Here is a 17,216-nt window from a genome sequence, read left to right as displayed (position 1 = left end):
CCCTGATGTAGAGATGGTCAAAGAATTTAGACTTTGAACATTATAAAATATCGTACATCCTTTGTTACGGTATTGTAAATGGCATGTTTTATCTTTGGTTTTTTTCTCTGTAAATAAGCATAGTTTATGTAAAAAAGGGAACCTGCATAGGAAGAAATAAACATCACACAATTTAAATAAAATTGTTTGAAGTGTTTTATTCCAATGATAGTGTAATAAATACATTACAGATATGAAGTACAAGTTAGTTATTTGACAGAATATCGCTAAATAAAGCATTAAAAAAAAAAAAATCATTTGTACATAGCCATTACCATGGATTATGTACGTCGCAAGTCAAGTTGCGCGCCAACACTGCTGGAGGGCAAAATGAGGCCACATGGCGCCTTTTTGTATGGGGCCGATGCTGGTGTAACGAAAAGACAATTTTTGATGTCTGCCTTGTGCACAACAATTCAGGCGTTTACCAACCAAGAGTGTATGTAAGCATGCCTGAATAAGTTGTATGCAACCAATAAGTACCAAGTAAAGATGGTCAACCAAGCTCTTGTATTTAATGCTGAATTTCTAGACCATGCTTTTGTTCACTAAAGGTGAAAGAAAAAAACCAAGATTGCCGATAAAAAGCTTGACAAACAAAAAGTGTCTGTTCAACTGTGTTTTTGTTTTACCTCCACATGATTGTTTCGCAGTGAATCAAACATAAACAATCTTACATGCCTTGCTTGGCATGGTTAAGGCCCGGTCCCACTGCAGCGTTAACGAGAACGATAATGATAACGACGCAAAGAGAACGCGTTCCATTGGCTGAATGAGCTTGTGCGTATTCTGCGCGGAGCAATTCAACTCGTACAAATCGTCCTCTGTGCGTCGTGATCGTTATCGTTCTCGCTGCAGTGCGACTCTGCCTTTACAATAGTACAAGAACCAAGCATGCAGAGAATTGATTTCCCAACACCCGAGTGCATATAAATAAACCACTTCTTACTGAAAAATACGCCTTTACAAATTAAATTTTGTGAAAGAGAGATCGAACTCCCCCATTTCAGTCCTTCCATCCGTGTTTCTTTTGAAAATTATATAAAAATCTAAAAACAATATAACAAACATTACTCCTATTGCCCACTAGAATAACATGGAATGCAGTTTCACACAATACGCATCTACCGTTTCCACCATTGCAGGAGTCAATTTCTTTATGTACCTTTTCTTAACTCCCAAAATGGTGGAGAAAATGGGTGTTGTGCAATGGGTTCGTATCTTATATTACACTGGTATTATCATTACTCAATTGAGACTTCATTTACTGTGGAATTTAAATGTTTAAAGACACTGGACACTATTGGTAATTGTCAAAGATCAGTCTTCTCACTTGGTGTATCTCAACATGTGCATAAAATAACAAACCTGTGAAAATTTGAGCTCGATTGGTCGTCGGAGTTGCAAGATAACTATGAAAGAAAAAAACACCCTTGTCACACGAAGTATGTGTGCATTAAGATGCTTGTGGAAAATTACTCCTTTCTCCAATACTAGGTCACTTCAGAGGGAGCTGTTTCTCACAATGTTTTATACCATCAACCTCTCCCCATTACTCGTTACAAAGTAAGTGTTTATGGCAATAATTATTTTGAATAATTACCAATAGTGTCCACTGCCTTTAAAGGAACGTTATAGAATTGGTTTTTGCTAACGAAACAGTTGCTGGCAATGTAAGCACTTTATGTAATCCACAATATCCATAAACTGGCAAACCTAAAGAAGTTCGATCGGCCGTGTGGGTCGCGAGAGAATAGTGAAAAATCGATGCATTGCATCGATGCCACAATGAAAATGAATAAAACGCTCACTGAGCGATAAACTCCAAACGAGAACTTAGATTATATATTTCTCATCAAATATGACATTTACGACAGAAATATTTCAAAGGATGTTTTCAACATTATCATTAGACCGTGTAAGTTTAATGTAAATCTGTGATCTTCACGATTTTCGTTTCTTACCAATTCTGTAGCATTCCTTAAAATGGTCATATTTAGGTTTGTAGAGCACGGTACATTAAATCCAGAGGTGTCGTGCTCTAGTAAATTATCTTTTTTTGCTCACTCATTAAAGGCAGTGGACACGCTTGGTAATTGTCAAAGACTAGCCTTCACAGTTGGTGTATCTCAACATTATGCATAAAATAACCAAACCTGTGAAAATTTGAGCTCAATCGGTCATCGAACTTGCGAGATAATAATGAAAGAAAGAACACCCATGTCACACAAAGTTGTGTGCGTTTAGATGGTTGATTTCAAGACCTCAAGTTCTAAATCTGAGGTCTCGAAATCAAATTCGTGGAAAATTACTTCTTTCTCGAAAAACTATGTCACTTCAGAGGGAGCCGTTTCTCATACAGTTTAATACCATCAACCTATCCCCATTACTCGTCACCAAGAAAGGTTTTATGCTAATAATTATTTTGAGTAATTTCCAACAGTGTCCACTGCCTTTAATGCAAGTAATTGAAAGTAATTTATAGTACATTGTTTCAAACCAAAGGATCTGTTAACGCTATTGAACATTTTCTTTATTAAATTCGTAAAACTAAGTGAATACATTATCTGCATAGTTTAACATTCTTTGTATTTTCCAACAGTTAATCAGCAACTCAATGATCTTCAAATTACCAGTTATATTTTTGAATAATTTATATTGTTTAAAAAAAGAATTATCAGAAAGCATTAGGTGGGGTAAATGGATGCAATCAAATTAAATCAAAAAATATCACCTTAACATAAATAACTTAAAATCGATAACAAACTCCAAAAACTAGTTTATACTACACCACTGAACTGTGGTATCATTGCATGATTGTTTAATTATGCAATTCATGACCACAGTAATGATTTAAAGTGAAGGTACACGTTTGGTAATTACTCAAAACAAATATTAACTTAAATACTGACTTGGTGGCGAGCATGGGAGAGCTGTTGATAATATAAAACAACGTGGGAATCGACTCCCTCTGAAGTAACGTATTTTTTGAGAAAGAGGTGAAATGATTCTCAAAATGCTTTACACCAAGTAAGTTTCTATTGCCATAAACTTTAAGAGTGATAACCAAACGTATACCTTCCCTTTAATGTGATAACGCAAAAAAACAATTTTTAGCTAACTTGGTTGACTACAGCACCACATTATCTCTTGCCTACCTGATCGTAATCAACCTCTATCAATAACACATAAAATACTAATCCCAACAATTGGCCTGCGCACGGCCCCAGCGGCCAGTCTATCCAGGACCGCTGGGATGGGCTAATCGCTTGCACAGATTCTTGTTCAGGAAGTTCGTCATGCGTACCCAGTGCATAGAAATATGGTGCAGTGTGAGTGTGATTCGCATTTTGAAACCAATGACAGCACATGATACGAATGCCCATCCACACGCCTTTGGTTAAAGCAAGGCGCTGGGGACGAGCGAACAATTGGCCATGCTTTTGACCACAAGAGGGGGCTTTCTATAGCAAATTTTTTAATCACACAATTATGGTGACACAAGACCCAAAACAGTGCCCTCATTTCTTTATTTCTATCCCCCCCCCCCCCTGTTTAGAAATTGAGCATGCAATTTCGATGAAGAAACTGGGTGCCATGGCCGGGGGGTGTTGAGATACAAGCTGACGAAAATTCAGTTATTGCAGTTAAAAAAAAAGACGACTATGAAGTTGACTTTGTACAGTGTCTCAAGCGTCTACCTCTGTGTGCACATTTTTATATACAAAGATTCCAGTGAGTTGAAACCAACGGTTCTTTTCAGAACCAACCCAACTCACTAGAGTTAGTCAATACATGGTGTTACCGCAAACCTTTCCATATCGTATTTCCACCATGCAAAGTTCTACATCCTACTTAAGATTCCAGTATTTACACCACAGACTTATTGGGAAAATACAAATTGTACATGTACCTTATACATTTCATTAAGTTGTAAAAAATTTCCTGCAGTTTTCAATAACTCTACTAAAACCATTTTCAATTTAGCAGTGTAAAGGCCGGGTAAACGATAACGATAATGGCGCAAAGAGAGCGCATTCTATTGGTTGAATGAGCGTGCTCGTATTCTGCGTGGAGCAATTCAACCAACAGAATGCGTTCTCCTTGCGTTGTGATCGTTATCCTTTTCGTTATCGCTGCAGTGTGACTTGGCCTTAAAGGGGGCCGTTCAGAATACTCAATTGAGAGGTTACATAATAATAACAAACAGTTCTCGATAAATCCACTCAATAAAATGAAGAACAAAAAAAGAAGAAGAATAAATACATAAAAACAAACAACTACAGACCCTTGGGCGATATCCTCTTCGGAATATTCTAAGGCCTACCTTAAATGCTTGGTGTAAAAACACAGCACCGGTAGATTAAGCAACATTCTGTAGAATTTCAGAGGCTACTTTTTGTATAACTTGCATTGCCATGACGATTTGATCATCGGTTGGGGCTATACCCACTGCAATACGGATGCTGTAAGAAAAGAAAACAAAATTGGGTTTAGTTAACACAAATGCCCCGCAAGCCAGTCTGTTTCTTGATATTGTACCTAGATGATCCTTGATCTAATATTTTTATATTATATTTTCTATATTTATTGGTTTATTTCATAAAAACATTACAAAGGAATGAACAGTATGTCAACCGATATGGTTGAGTTGCACTAGAACATGTACAATGTAAAAAATTATTAAAAAGAAGCTAAAAGGTTTAAAAACAGTTTAAACACACAATAGATAATTAGCAAGTATTAAAAGCAATCAAAACAACAAACAATCGACCAGCACTTAACCAAACAGAAAGAGACTTAACAAAAATCAACGTAATCAAAGGGACACATTGTGGATAGACAAGCCAACATTAAAATCCATACAGTTCAACTTAAAAGAATTGAAAAAAAAACACCAACAACTCGGACCTGAACCACTCGGACATGACTTACCTTGGAGGAATAAGAAAGGCTTCTTCTTCTTCTAAATAACACGCTGTAGTAAGAACCACACCCTCATCCAGTGCCTGTTGAGATAAAGTCGTTCAGAAGTAAGTCAATCTAATGTTTAGTTTGGGACACCAACTAAAATGAACAAAACTAAAACTGCAAAAATAGTTAGCTGTGTCTGAATAGGCAACTATGGCGACGGCTAGATCACCGCGTCATCATGCTTTGAAGTATAAGACATCCTGAGTAATATCCTTAGCAACAGACATAGTGTGTCATGGCCGAGCGGTTAAAGGCAGTGGACACTATTGGTTATTGTCAAAGACTAGCCTTCACACAAAGTTGTGTGCGTTTAGATGGTTGATTTCGAGACATCAAGTTCTAAATTTGAGGTCTCGAAATCAAATTCGTGGAAAATTACTTCTTTCTTGAAAACTATGGCACTTCAGAGGGAGCCGTTTCTCACAATGTTTTATTACCATCAACCTCTCCCAATTACTCGTCACCAAGTAAGGTTTTATGCCAATAATTATTTTGAGTAATTACCAATAGTGTCCACTGCCTTTAAGAGCACTGGATTCAATCTCTGGTGTTTGAACAGCAGAGTGTGGGTTCGAGTCCCGGTCGTGACACTTGCGACGCAAAATTGACAACACACAATATGTACCTTGTCTACGATGGACTCCAAGAGTTTGGTTATTTCCGGCCGAGTCTTGTCCCCACACTCTCGTACTTGTAGATGCTTGATTGGCGATACGGGCTCACCGACTAACTTCAGCTCTGCAATCCTGTTGTGTTAAGAATAATCATAACTGTAATTAACTTTTTACTCGCTGTAAGAGTTCCCCATTACACATGAAGTAAAACTTTACTCATAAATACCTGGGACAGTTTATACATTCTGATTGGTCGAGAGAAGATCATGTGGCCATGTTTAAACATGCAATATAAACACAGGTGAATTTTCAACTTACGGTTAATTTCTCAACTGATGTTTTATGAAAAGCAATAATAATTTCTGTCAACAACTACAGAAACAAGTAGGATATGAAACTTTGCATGGTGGAAGTAATTAACTAAGAGAGGTGTGCGGTAACACCATGTGAATATCTCAGATGAGTAGTGTTGGTTAACTGAAAAGAACCAGTATAGTTAACAATTCATCGCTTTGTTCAGTATGCTCTGATCGTCTTCAGGGGAAGTATAGAAATATCATCGTTGGACTTAAAGGTTTTGGAAATTAAACTAGAGTTGAGAGCATCGTCTTACTTTGAGAGTTCTTCATGTACAAACTGTGATCTCTTCTGTAACCTGACTGCCATAGTAGGGTCTTCATCCATCAAGTCTAACGCTGCCATAGCGGCTGATGCAAGCATTGGAGGAAGAGAGGCGGAGAAGCAATACCCAAGACCCGATAAACGCTGTAAGTAATAAATATAATAAAATAGATGATATACAGTAGTTACGATTCATTTCATAGCACTTAAAGGAACACGTTGCCTTGGATTGGTTGAGTTGGTCTTTGAAAAGCATTTGTAACCGTTTTTTTATAAAATGCATATAGGTAGAAAGCTGTTGTAAAAGTAGAATACAATGATCCACACAAACATGCCTCGAAATTGCTCGGTTTTCCTTTTACCTCGTCGACTAACACGGTCAGCCATTTATGGGAGTCAAATTTTTGACTCCCATAAATGGCCGACCGTGTTAGTTTGCACAGTAAAAAGAAAACCACGCAATTTCGAGGCAAACTTGTGTGGATCATTGTATTCTGCTTTTAAAACATCTTTCCAACCATATGCATTTTATAAAAAAAGGGTTACAAACGCTTTTTATAGACCAACTCGTCCGGTCCAAGGCATCAGAGTTATTTGATGTAGTGTTTCTCTTCGTAATAGGTTCAAAGAAATTAAAGAAAATGACTTACTTGGTGATCAACAACAAACTTGGAGCCAACACAGAATCCTCCGAGGGTTCCCAGAGCAGTTTCCATTGAAGCAGAAATGAGATCGACATCAGTCACCTGCAATACAATCAACAAATACATTCACAGATTATTACTGCCGGCAAATTTCATTGTTAGCATAACCTATGCGCTACAAAACAAACGGCAAAAAATTATAATCTTGGTAGGTTTTGATCAGAATTTTGACGGTTGGCGGTTGTCACAATTTCAGAAGAAACTTTGAAGCCACAATAAAATAATAATAAAGCTTTTGTAAGGCGCACGTTCCTGTAAACAATTTAAAGGTGCCGGTCTAGAAGAAGTTAAGTTCAAGTATTGTCAATATGTTGGGCAAGCGAGCTTGAACAAGAGTGTTTTAAGCTTCTGCTTAAAGGCAGTGGACACTATTGGTAATTACTCAAAATATACATCAGCATAAAACCTAACTTGGTATCGAGTAATGGGGAGAGGTTGAAAGAGGTAGTATAAAACATTGTGAGAAACGGCTCCTCTGAAGTGACATAGTTTTCGAGAAGGAAGTAATTTTCCACAAATTTGAATTCGAGACCTCAAGTTTAGAACTTGAGGTCACGAAATCAAGCATCTGAAAACACACAACTGCGTGTGACAAGGGTATTTTTTTTCTTTCATAGTTATCTCACAACTCCGACGACCAATCAAGCTCAAATTTTCACAGGTTTGTTATTTTATTCATATGTTGAGATGCACCAAGTGAGGAGACTGGTCTTTGACAACTACCAATAGTGTCCAGAGTCTTTAAAGAGAGTGATGCTATGCTGTGTCCAAGGTCTTCTGGAAGCGAATTCCAGAGTCTTGTGGCTATGTTGGAAAAGACCCTGTCCCCAAAGTTAGCTAGGCGTATTGCTGATATGTAGATCTCAGGCCTGGTCTAGTTGTACATACAGAGCGTCAAGAAATGTTTTATCAAATTTATCTCAAACTAAACTTACATCAATTCCGCAGTGCTGGGTGACACCAAGTCCTGTTTTACCAAGAACACCGAACGACATACTCTCATCCAAAAAGATACGCACTTTGTACTTGTATTTGAATTCAACCTAGGGGGGGGGGGGGGAAATAAAAATGCATAGAACCAACTCGGTTACGAGAAGCAGCTGTGTAATTTGACAGTTTTACGTATAAGATTTTTAGAGTATATAATTTTGAAACTTTACATTATTTGTCGTTTAAAGGATTTGGGTACCTTTTCAAAATGTCCATAGATTTACATTAAACTAACAGGGTTTGAAGATAATGATAGTGGAAAGCTTCCCTTCAAATATTACTTACTGAGGTGCTGTAGTTTTTGAGAAATGAGTAAAACAATGTCATGAAAATACGTTTGTAAATGATTACAATTATTTTCATGTTTTACTCACTTTCCAAAAACTACAGCACCTCAGCACGTAATATTTTCAGGGAAGCTTTCTACTATCATTATCTTCAAACTGTGTAAGTTTAGTGTAAATCTGTGGACATTGTGTTTTTTGTCCTAAAAAAAGTACATACACCCTTTAATGCAAACATTCTTAAAGCTCTTACCAGTTTATCGATGGGTGTTATTTGGCCTGTGTTTGTGTACAGCCCTTCGACGACCATGAACTTGCGAGTCTTCTTAGCCTTTTTTGGATTCTGCATAGAAGATACACAAGAGGATGTGATTAAGGCCAACATTATTTGGGTACATTTGCATACTGGTTGCATTCTCAACTTGTTGCATTCTCAATTGGTTTCATCCTCAGTTGGTGTCATTCTCAACTGGTTGCATTCTCAATTGGTGCCGTCCTCAATTGGTTTCACCCTCAGTTGGTGTCATTCCCAATTGGTTGAATTCTCAATTGGTTGCACATCCTCAATTGGTCGTATTCACAATTGGTTTCATTCTCAATTGGCTGTGTCACCAATTTGTTTGCATCCACAATGGGAGACTTTCTGGGACGATAGAGGGCAGCAGACTTACCGGGTAAATCCATTGTTCTCAGAATTATGCGCATGTTCAGAACTACGTAAACAATGGAAATTTACCCAGTATGTCTGCTGCCGCCTAGCGTTGGAAAGTCTCCTATTGGTTGGACAAGAACTCTGCTATGCACAAAGACAACCAAAGGCCAAAAGATATGATTTTTGAAATAGAAAGTTTCTTGTCTGAGTTCAAGTGGGAAGCTATTCCAAGTAGATGGCCCAGCATGTTTTTACACGGTGTCTATTTCCTCAGATTCAACCGTCTTTCATGATTCTTGTATGTATTTTACTTGTTTTTGTCTACTTGCTGTCTTTTAAAGCATTCTGTGGATATGGTTCTATTAATAACACACAAAATCACTTGTGAGAAACAACAAATACCGCAAGCGTGCAAGGAAAGTTGAATGTTGAGTGTTGAGGAGGAGGTTAGATGAGGAGCAAAGCCGTCTGGGAGGTTGTGGAGTTGGGGAGGGGGGGGGGGGAGGCAAGAGAGTTGGGAGGAGGTACCTTCTTGTCTTCAACTGCTTGTTCTTCCAGCAATCTTTCTAGATCCTCCATGTCATTGTGTTTGAAGAATTTAATCTGGCTGCGTGAAGCTAAGAGGCCCATCTGTACTGCGAAGCACACTCCCTCATCGCTACATCAAATAATAATAATAATAATAATAATAACTGGATTTATATAGCGCCAAATTACCAAAGGATGCAAGGCGCTTAACAGGGAGACAGACAAAAGTAATGGGGAAACCAGCTACGAGTTGGAGAACAGGTGTGTCTTGAGACCCTTTTTGAAGGACAACACAGTCTTTGCGTTTTTAATGGGGACAGGAAGACCGTTCCATAGTCGGGATGCAGCAGCGGAAAAAGCTCTCTCACCAGTTTGTTTGCGTGACTTGTTCACCACGAGGGAGATCGCATCATAGCTTCAAAGGGAGTACGGACAGTCATGGATTTCAAAAAGTGAAGAGAGATAATCTGGAGCACCGTGATTTAATGATTTGTAGGTATGGACCAGCGTGCGGAACTCAATACGTTGAGCTATTGGGAGCCAGTGCAGTTGTCTTAGAAGTGGCGAGGTATGGGAGTGTATAGTAACAACATTGTAAATCATGGTTAGCTAAATCAAGAACCAAATCAAAAACCCAATCAATCATACTACACTTCCAACCGACAAACCTTCAACGAGTACGTCTCAGTGTAACCTTGAGCCTAAATAAATCCCTGTCCATACTCACCTTTCACCTTGCATTCCTTTCACTTGGAGATGTTCAGTCAAATCCTATGTACATGCAAAACAAACGCCACTGCTGCATGATGCAGACGACCTAACGTGCAGCTGACAAACATCACCTCAGACAATTCAAAGCACAGATATGGAAAGCTTACGGTTGATATTAAGAAATAATTTGAATACTTTCTTACCAGAATATGATATCTCCCCTCTTGGAGTATGCTGGGATGCAGCTAGCGACAGTTGAGAATCCGTAAGAGTACAGGATGCCTTCCTCCATGCCGAAGAAACTAGCAATACGCTGCTCAAAGTTCATATGTACATCTACAAAGAAAAGAATGACACAATACTTTTTATGAGAAATCTCCTAACATAACAACGCTTGATGGCCAGTTCAAGGCGAGGGCTACTCTATTTGGGCTGTTGACACAAGTCAAGCCTCACCTGGGCCCAATTTCATAGCGCTGCTTAACGGTAAGCAAATTTGCGTGCTTACTGTAGCAGAAAAATTTGCTTTTAAGCCTTAGCGTACTTCATGGGTTAGCAGAAGAATTTGGCGGCCATGTTGCGTGTTTACTGTAGATTTGCATTGTGAAGTCATTTATTGTCGTGCGGTAAGCACCGGAAGGTTAGCATGCCTTTTCGTGTGCTTACGGTTAGCAGCGCTATGAAATGGAAATCGGACAGTAAGCACAAAATCGGCCGCTAAGCAGCGCTATGAATTTGGGCCCAGGCAAGTTACCACCTACTCCTGGGGCTGCAACAGGGTTACCCCCTACACAGTCCGTAAAAAGACTTTTTTGATAAAAATCTCCCAACATCACAAGGCTGGAAGGCCACTTAACTGATTTGGGCTGCTAAATCAAACCAACTGCCACTAGGGTCTAAGTTCATAGAGCTGCTAAGCACAAATAATAGCTTAGCATGAAATGTTTGCCTTGATAAAAACAGGATTTCCCAACCAAATTTTTGTGGATTTTCAAGATCAGCATACAACAGCTGAATACCAGTAACTAGGAAATGCAACAAAATGGAAATTCGGTTGGTAATCGTGTTTTTATCAAGGAGAAATTTCTGGCTAAGCACATTTTCGTGCTTAGCAGCTCTATGAAATTGGGCCCGGGGGCACAATGCTACCTACTCCTGGGGCTGCAATCAGGGTTACCCCCTACACAATCAGGGTTACCCCCTACACAGTCCGTAAAAATCTTGGAAATGCTTGAAACACATTGACATTTGAATTCTCGCTCTGAGTGTGTGGGGATGTAGAGTCCTGAGAAATTCAGACAATCTTTGACACCACATTGACACCACATTATTTCCAGTTCTTAAATTTGGGAGGTAGTGCTTTCTGCTCTACCAGCCAGGCTTCAAATTGATGATACCCAAGCCTACATCCGTATGGACTGTAAAAGGGGCAACCCTGTTTCAGCCCTAGGAGGAGGTGGCAACGGCCTCTGGAAAATATAATTGTAGCCCACACCTTGAAGTGGCCTTGTGTGTCAGGCGACTTGCATAAAAACAAATTTTGTTTAATGTATGCAAAGGGGGTAAAGACATGAGAGTGATGTTTAGTATCTCCCCAACTAACTTTGGAATACACATTCAGAATTTGTTTTCTTTCTCTCATTTATTATGGAGGTCAAATAGACTTCAAGAATGACGTCACAGGACTCTTACCCATCGTTCCATAAAACCCTCTAGGGCCACATGTTCCAACTCCATACTTCTTCAGACTTTTGACGGCAGCGTCCTGTAGTATTAGAAACAAAAAGAGTAACAGATGGTCGTCTTAAGAAATCCATGAATGAAGGTATATTGTGCTGTTAAGTATGGTCATCCTTCACAGAGCACTAAGACCCATCGTAAGATGAGCTATCAGTATTACCCATAGAAATAGAACCCGGAGAACGCTGAGCTCGGCCACCCCGTGTCGTCTGTGGACGCGGCGTATCGATACCCCGCGATACGCGCATCTGGCAAAATTATCATCGCGCGAGACGTGTGTATGGCAAAACGGCAAGATGTCGGCGCACATAGACCGTTTCTAGTGTTTGCATTGGTCAATGATTATGTCATTGTATGGCAAAATTGTATGGCAAAATATTCTGCCATACACGCGTTACAAAAAATGGCGTATGCGCGTCCATAAAAATGGTCTCACAACGAAACCGCATGCACAATGAGACACTCAGCGTTCTCCGGGTTCTATTTCTATGGTATTACCATAGTGATTTGTGTTTTGAAACCACACTTTGCTCATCAGTTAAGACTAATTCAAACTTAAGATCAATTTTAGCTCTTTGGAAATCAAGCCCAGATGCTCGCGCTAACATTATAATCTTATCATACCTCTGTCTCTTTCCTGCCCAGCATTCCAAGGAAGTTAAATGTTCCAAGATTGATTCCTTGCTTGCCATCAACTGTCAGCATGCTTCCACCCTGTCTGTAACAAACAAATAACCACAAATCAATAAGTACATGATATTTTGTCCTCGGGAAAAAAAATAGGAACATTTTACAGAGTAAATGGGCTGACTTAAATGAACACATGCTGATGCTTTTAATGGACTTTTCAGGCTTTTAAATCACAACTTGTCTGTTTTTTTTCCAAGAGCAAACAAATTGGAAATCAGAGTAAAGTAGGAAGAAAATTATGTCTGAAGCAAGTGTTTTTTTAAGATTTGGAAATGATGGAAGAATTTTCTATTTTGTTTAGGCTTTACTCTTGCACCGATATCAAAGTACCATTGAATCGATATTAGATGTGAAGCCAGGCCTGATCCTTCATGGAGGCAACGACGGCGATAGGAGACTTTCCAACGCTAGGCGGCAGCAGACATACCGGGTAAATTTCCATTGTTTACGTAGTTCTGAACATGCGCATAATTCTGAGAACAATGGATTTACCTGGTAAGTCTGCTGCCCTCTATCGTCCCAGAAAGTCTCCCATTGCCTCCATGCCCCCTGGTCATTGCCTTGGTGCCCTTGAAATGCTCCAGTAGAAATATACGAATTCCTCATAGGGTGCCCTTTACCAAGGAGAAAATGCCTTGGTGCCCTTGCCCTCCAAAGTTGAAGCATACAGGCCTGAGAATGATTTTATTTTACTTAGGCTTTACTCTTGCACCGATTTCGAAGTACATTTGCATCAATACTGAATGTAAAGTCGTATTTGAATTTGTGGTAATGGCTATGGCTTTGACTGTTGCCAAGAGTGTTGCCAAGGATGTCCTATACTTCAATGCATGATGGCGCGGTAAGCCAGCTGTAGCCATAGCAACCTATTCACACACGGCCTGAGCAGGGTTGTAGCTAGACCAATTTTAGTGGTGGGCAATAAATCAAATTTGTAAGTCTATCGATGGCAAGGGGATCAGCAAAACTATGTTATGCTACCAAGAGAAAGTTGAATGGCCTCTGATTGTGTTCTTTCTCTGTGACATTTGATTCATATCCTCATCATTAGCTGTGTCTCAGATCAATGCAAAATGGACAATATTTAAAATCCGTGCTGGGCGGCATAATGTATTTTTCTCAGAGTGCTGGGCAAAAATTGTGAGTTCTGGGCAGGCCCGCCCACCGTGGCTATAACACTGGACCTGAGATTGTGTTTGTGTTCTTACTGTGTGACGAGTTTGTACTTGACAGGTTCATAATCGGCAGGTAGCTTGGGTACCAGCGGCTCTGGAGTCCACTCTTCAATCAACTGGTCCTTCTCCTAGAAAAAAATGAATTCACAAATGTTTTATTTTGTGGCATGGGTGGCTAGTGTGTTAAGCACTCGCCCCTCACCAGTGTGGCTCTGGTTAGATACCCGGCTAGGGCCATGTGGCAGTGTCATTGCCGAGCGGTTAAGAGCACCGGATTCAAGCACTGGTTGGCAAACGCCATAGAGTTGTGCACTACGCAGATGTGCAATCGTGTCAACATCACGCAGCCATTAGCCATGTACAAAACAGCGCAATTTTCCCTCATTTTGCTAACCAAAATGTTAGTGCGCACGCGCTGTGTGCAATTTACATATTTCATGGGAAGGGTCTATTCTATTTCTTGACTTAAACAGTACATTTATTGATATGAACCATTTATAAGAACTGTACCTTTTTAGTGAGTTCTATTTTAGACTGAATTGAGTAACTCTTGGAGAACAATAAGCGGACTATGAAGATAATCAGAACGCCTTCAAAGATGAGATGGTACATCGGTGCCTGTAGACAAAGGGAGAAAGGAGATGTTATAAAGGTAGGATTTAGGTGCCATACTGCCCAGTGCTCGAATTGGGGGAAAATCCACAAGACTGCACGAGTCGTAGCTATAAACTTTTACTGGACTATAGGATTCATCTCATTTTTCTTACTGGTAATACTTCAATACCAAATGGAATTGAAAAAAATGAAAGATAAATGTATGTCAGTTTAAATTAAAAATGTTTATAATTCAAGAGGTGTTATTACTGGCAGCACAAAAAAGGCCGAACTTGCATGATCAAAAGTTCGCTGGCCTTATCTAAAATCCCTGGCCTCTGGTTTAGTGTTAACAGTGAGCCTTGCTGCCTTGTCCACATGCCACACAAAAGTTTGTTTGAACCTTTCATGGTAAGATTCTCCAGCGAGATGACCTACCATTTGAAACCATTTAACTGCACAGTGTGAGCCACCATTACGTGCTCCTTGTATATTGTCATATCACATCACGACGAGTATAAGCCTTTTTGAGATATGGCGGACACAATGCTACAACACTGTAAAGTTGTGGTAAATTTGTGCGTATTGACCATAGAAACAGAACGTGTGTTATTCAGTGAAGTGTGCATTTTAGGCAACGCAGCGTTTACAAGTAAACCTAATGACCACCAACATGGTGAGCGTGGCATCAGTCACGGCGTGTGATGCGTGCGTATCATGTCCGCCATACCTCAAAAAGGCTTATTTAGTTCAAGACCTGGGCCCAATTTCATAGAGTTGCTAAGCACAAAAATTTGCCTGGCATAAAATTTCTTCCTTGATAAAAATAAGATCACCAACTAAATTTCTACGTAATTTCCAGGATAAGCGAACAACAGCTGGATACCATATAAGCAATAATATGCAACAAAAGGAAACTTAGTTGGTAATCCTGTTTTTATCAAGAAAGAAAATGTCATGCTTTAGAAGCAAATTTCCGTGCTTAAAATAGCAGCTCTATGAAATTAGGCCCTTGAATTTCATCTTTGAACATTTTGAAAAGGGCGTGGTGGCCATTTTTCATTTTGCAAAGGGCACTTCAATTTGGACACCCCACAATGGGAAACTTTTGAAGAGAACCAAGACGAGGGGGCAACAAAGGGCAAGGCCTCAGTGGCATGCGTGTATTTTAAGGCATGCAGTTCTGGTTCTGGCTCATTACTCGGCTATTGCATTATCTTACTACTTTGTGGACTTTTTTTTATTATTTCAAAATGATTTTTGGGGTTGAACAAAGAATTGACTAGAGTGGGATTCGAACCAACGAACTCCGGATAAACATGCCGGCGCTCTACCAACTGAGCTATCTAGCCCTATATTGGCGGTGTTCCTATTTTGTCAATATCTTTGTTCGGGGGTGCCAGTCAGAAGCCATACAACCGTTAACTGCCGTGTAGCCAGGGATCACACCCAAGTTACGATACAACCTGGGAAGCGGCAGACAGGGGATCACCTTAAGGGGATGCGACTCTTTGTTTCAGATATTGTTATTTAAAAATGCATTTTTTTCAACAGATTGAAGGCAATTTGGATAATTACAATTTTCTTCTACTTCAATGGTTTATTTATGATTTAATATGGTTTTCAGTGCTTTTACAAGTTGTTTACGTCCGGTCAGGCGTGTTCAGGTTGCATTCAGCCACCACCTTTTATTTAGGGGATTTACTTGATGTTTTAAATATTTTTAATTGAGTGTTGATTTGAAATTCCCTTTTATAAAGATTCCTTTTGAGAAATTTTCACCGTTAAAGGCAGTGGACACTAGTGGTAAGTACTCAAAATAATTAATGGCATAAAACCTTTCTTGGTGACGATTAAATGGGGAGAGGTTGATGGTATAAAACATTGTGAGAAACTGCTCCCTCTGAACTTCCCTGAAGTGCCATATTTTTCGAGAAAGAAGTAATTTTCCACGAATTTGATTTTGAGACCTCAAGTTTAGAACTTGTTTTTCTTTCATTATTATCTTGCAACTTCGACGACCGATTGAGCTCAAGTTTTCACACTCACAGGTTTGTTATTTTATGCATATGTTGAGATAGACCAACTGTGAAGGCTAGTCTTTGACAATTACCAATAGTGTCCACTGCCTTTGAGCAGGTTGAAAGTAAATTCAAGCCCACAAACACAATTCAACACGGGACTGAATTCTCATACACTCATGCCGAAACTCCCGCCCGACAACGACACTTCTTTGTATTATTATCATAATACAAACAATTATGACATAATAAGTGCCTTGCCTCTCTGCTTCTGGTGGCTGTAGTTTTCAGTCAAGCCTTTGTTTAAATATAGTTTGACCTTGAATAATAATTTAAGGGCAATAAAGTGGTGGCCTGATGATGCAGAATTTAACCCCGCCCCTCCCTTTTAAGTTTTAGTTTTTAACCAAAAAGAAAAGTAAAAGAAAAAAAGAAAAGAATACATGAATAAAAAACAATAATTATTTATCAATACAAATTAATAATGATCCCCGATATATTGATAGGTTACGCCAAGTATTACTCATGGTCAGATGGTGGTTGAGAAAGTCACCTCCAGCCAGCAGTCCATGCTGTGGTTTGGTGGTTTGAATTTAACTTGTGTTTGCATTTATTATATAGTAGGATGCAATGAAGTGAATGCCAATTGATTGGTAAACCGCTGAACAAAAACTCACCTGCCGAAACGCCTCGAAAAGTTCCCCGAAACTCCATGGCTCTGGAGTGAGTAGCGGTAAAACGCTCTCCATATTGTCGTTCATAACACAAGCTTGACCGAAAGACCAGCAGAAGCAAAAAAATTCATAAAGTTACGATAAAAAAAATCCGGTTTGTTCTTTGGACCGTGACCCGGTTACAATCTGCATACAAACACGACTT

General features: G+C 39.4%; 1 protein-coding gene across 1 annotated transcript; it reads right to left on the bottom strand.

Moving 5' to 3' along the window:
• Nucleotides 1-3,080: 3,080 nt before the first annotated feature.
• On the bottom strand, nucleotides 3,081-17,214 carry LOC117297993 (serine palmitoyltransferase 1-like). Its single transcript, XM_033781201.1, has 14 exons — nucleotides 17,015-17,214; nucleotides 14,233-14,340; nucleotides 13,756-13,850; nucleotides 12,482-12,575; nucleotides 11,810-11,882; nucleotides 10,321-10,453; nucleotides 9,407-9,536; nucleotides 8,480-8,569; nucleotides 7,888-7,995; nucleotides 6,899-6,994; nucleotides 6,241-6,392; nucleotides 5,639-5,759; nucleotides 4,975-5,048; nucleotides 3,081-4,505 (listed from the first exon to the last, which is right to left on the bottom strand). The coding sequence occupies exons 1-14, from the start codon at nucleotides 17,096-17,098 to the stop codon at nucleotides 4,403-4,405; spliced, it is 1,461 nt and encodes a 486-aa protein (XP_033637092.1). The 5' UTR covers nucleotides 17,099-17,214; the 3' UTR covers nucleotides 3,081-4,402.
• Nucleotides 17,215-17,216: the final 2 nt, after the last annotated feature.

Source organism: Asterias rubens, chromosome 12 (genome assembly GCF_902459465.1).
Source record: "Asterias rubens chromosome 12, eAstRub1.3, whole genome shotgun sequence".
Lineage (NCBI taxonomy): Eukaryota > Metazoa > Echinodermata > Asteroidea > Forcipulatida > Asteriidae > Asterias > Asterias rubens.
The sequence above is the reverse complement of the archived record's forward strand: the minus strand, read 5'-3'. Positions and strand labels throughout refer to the sequence as shown.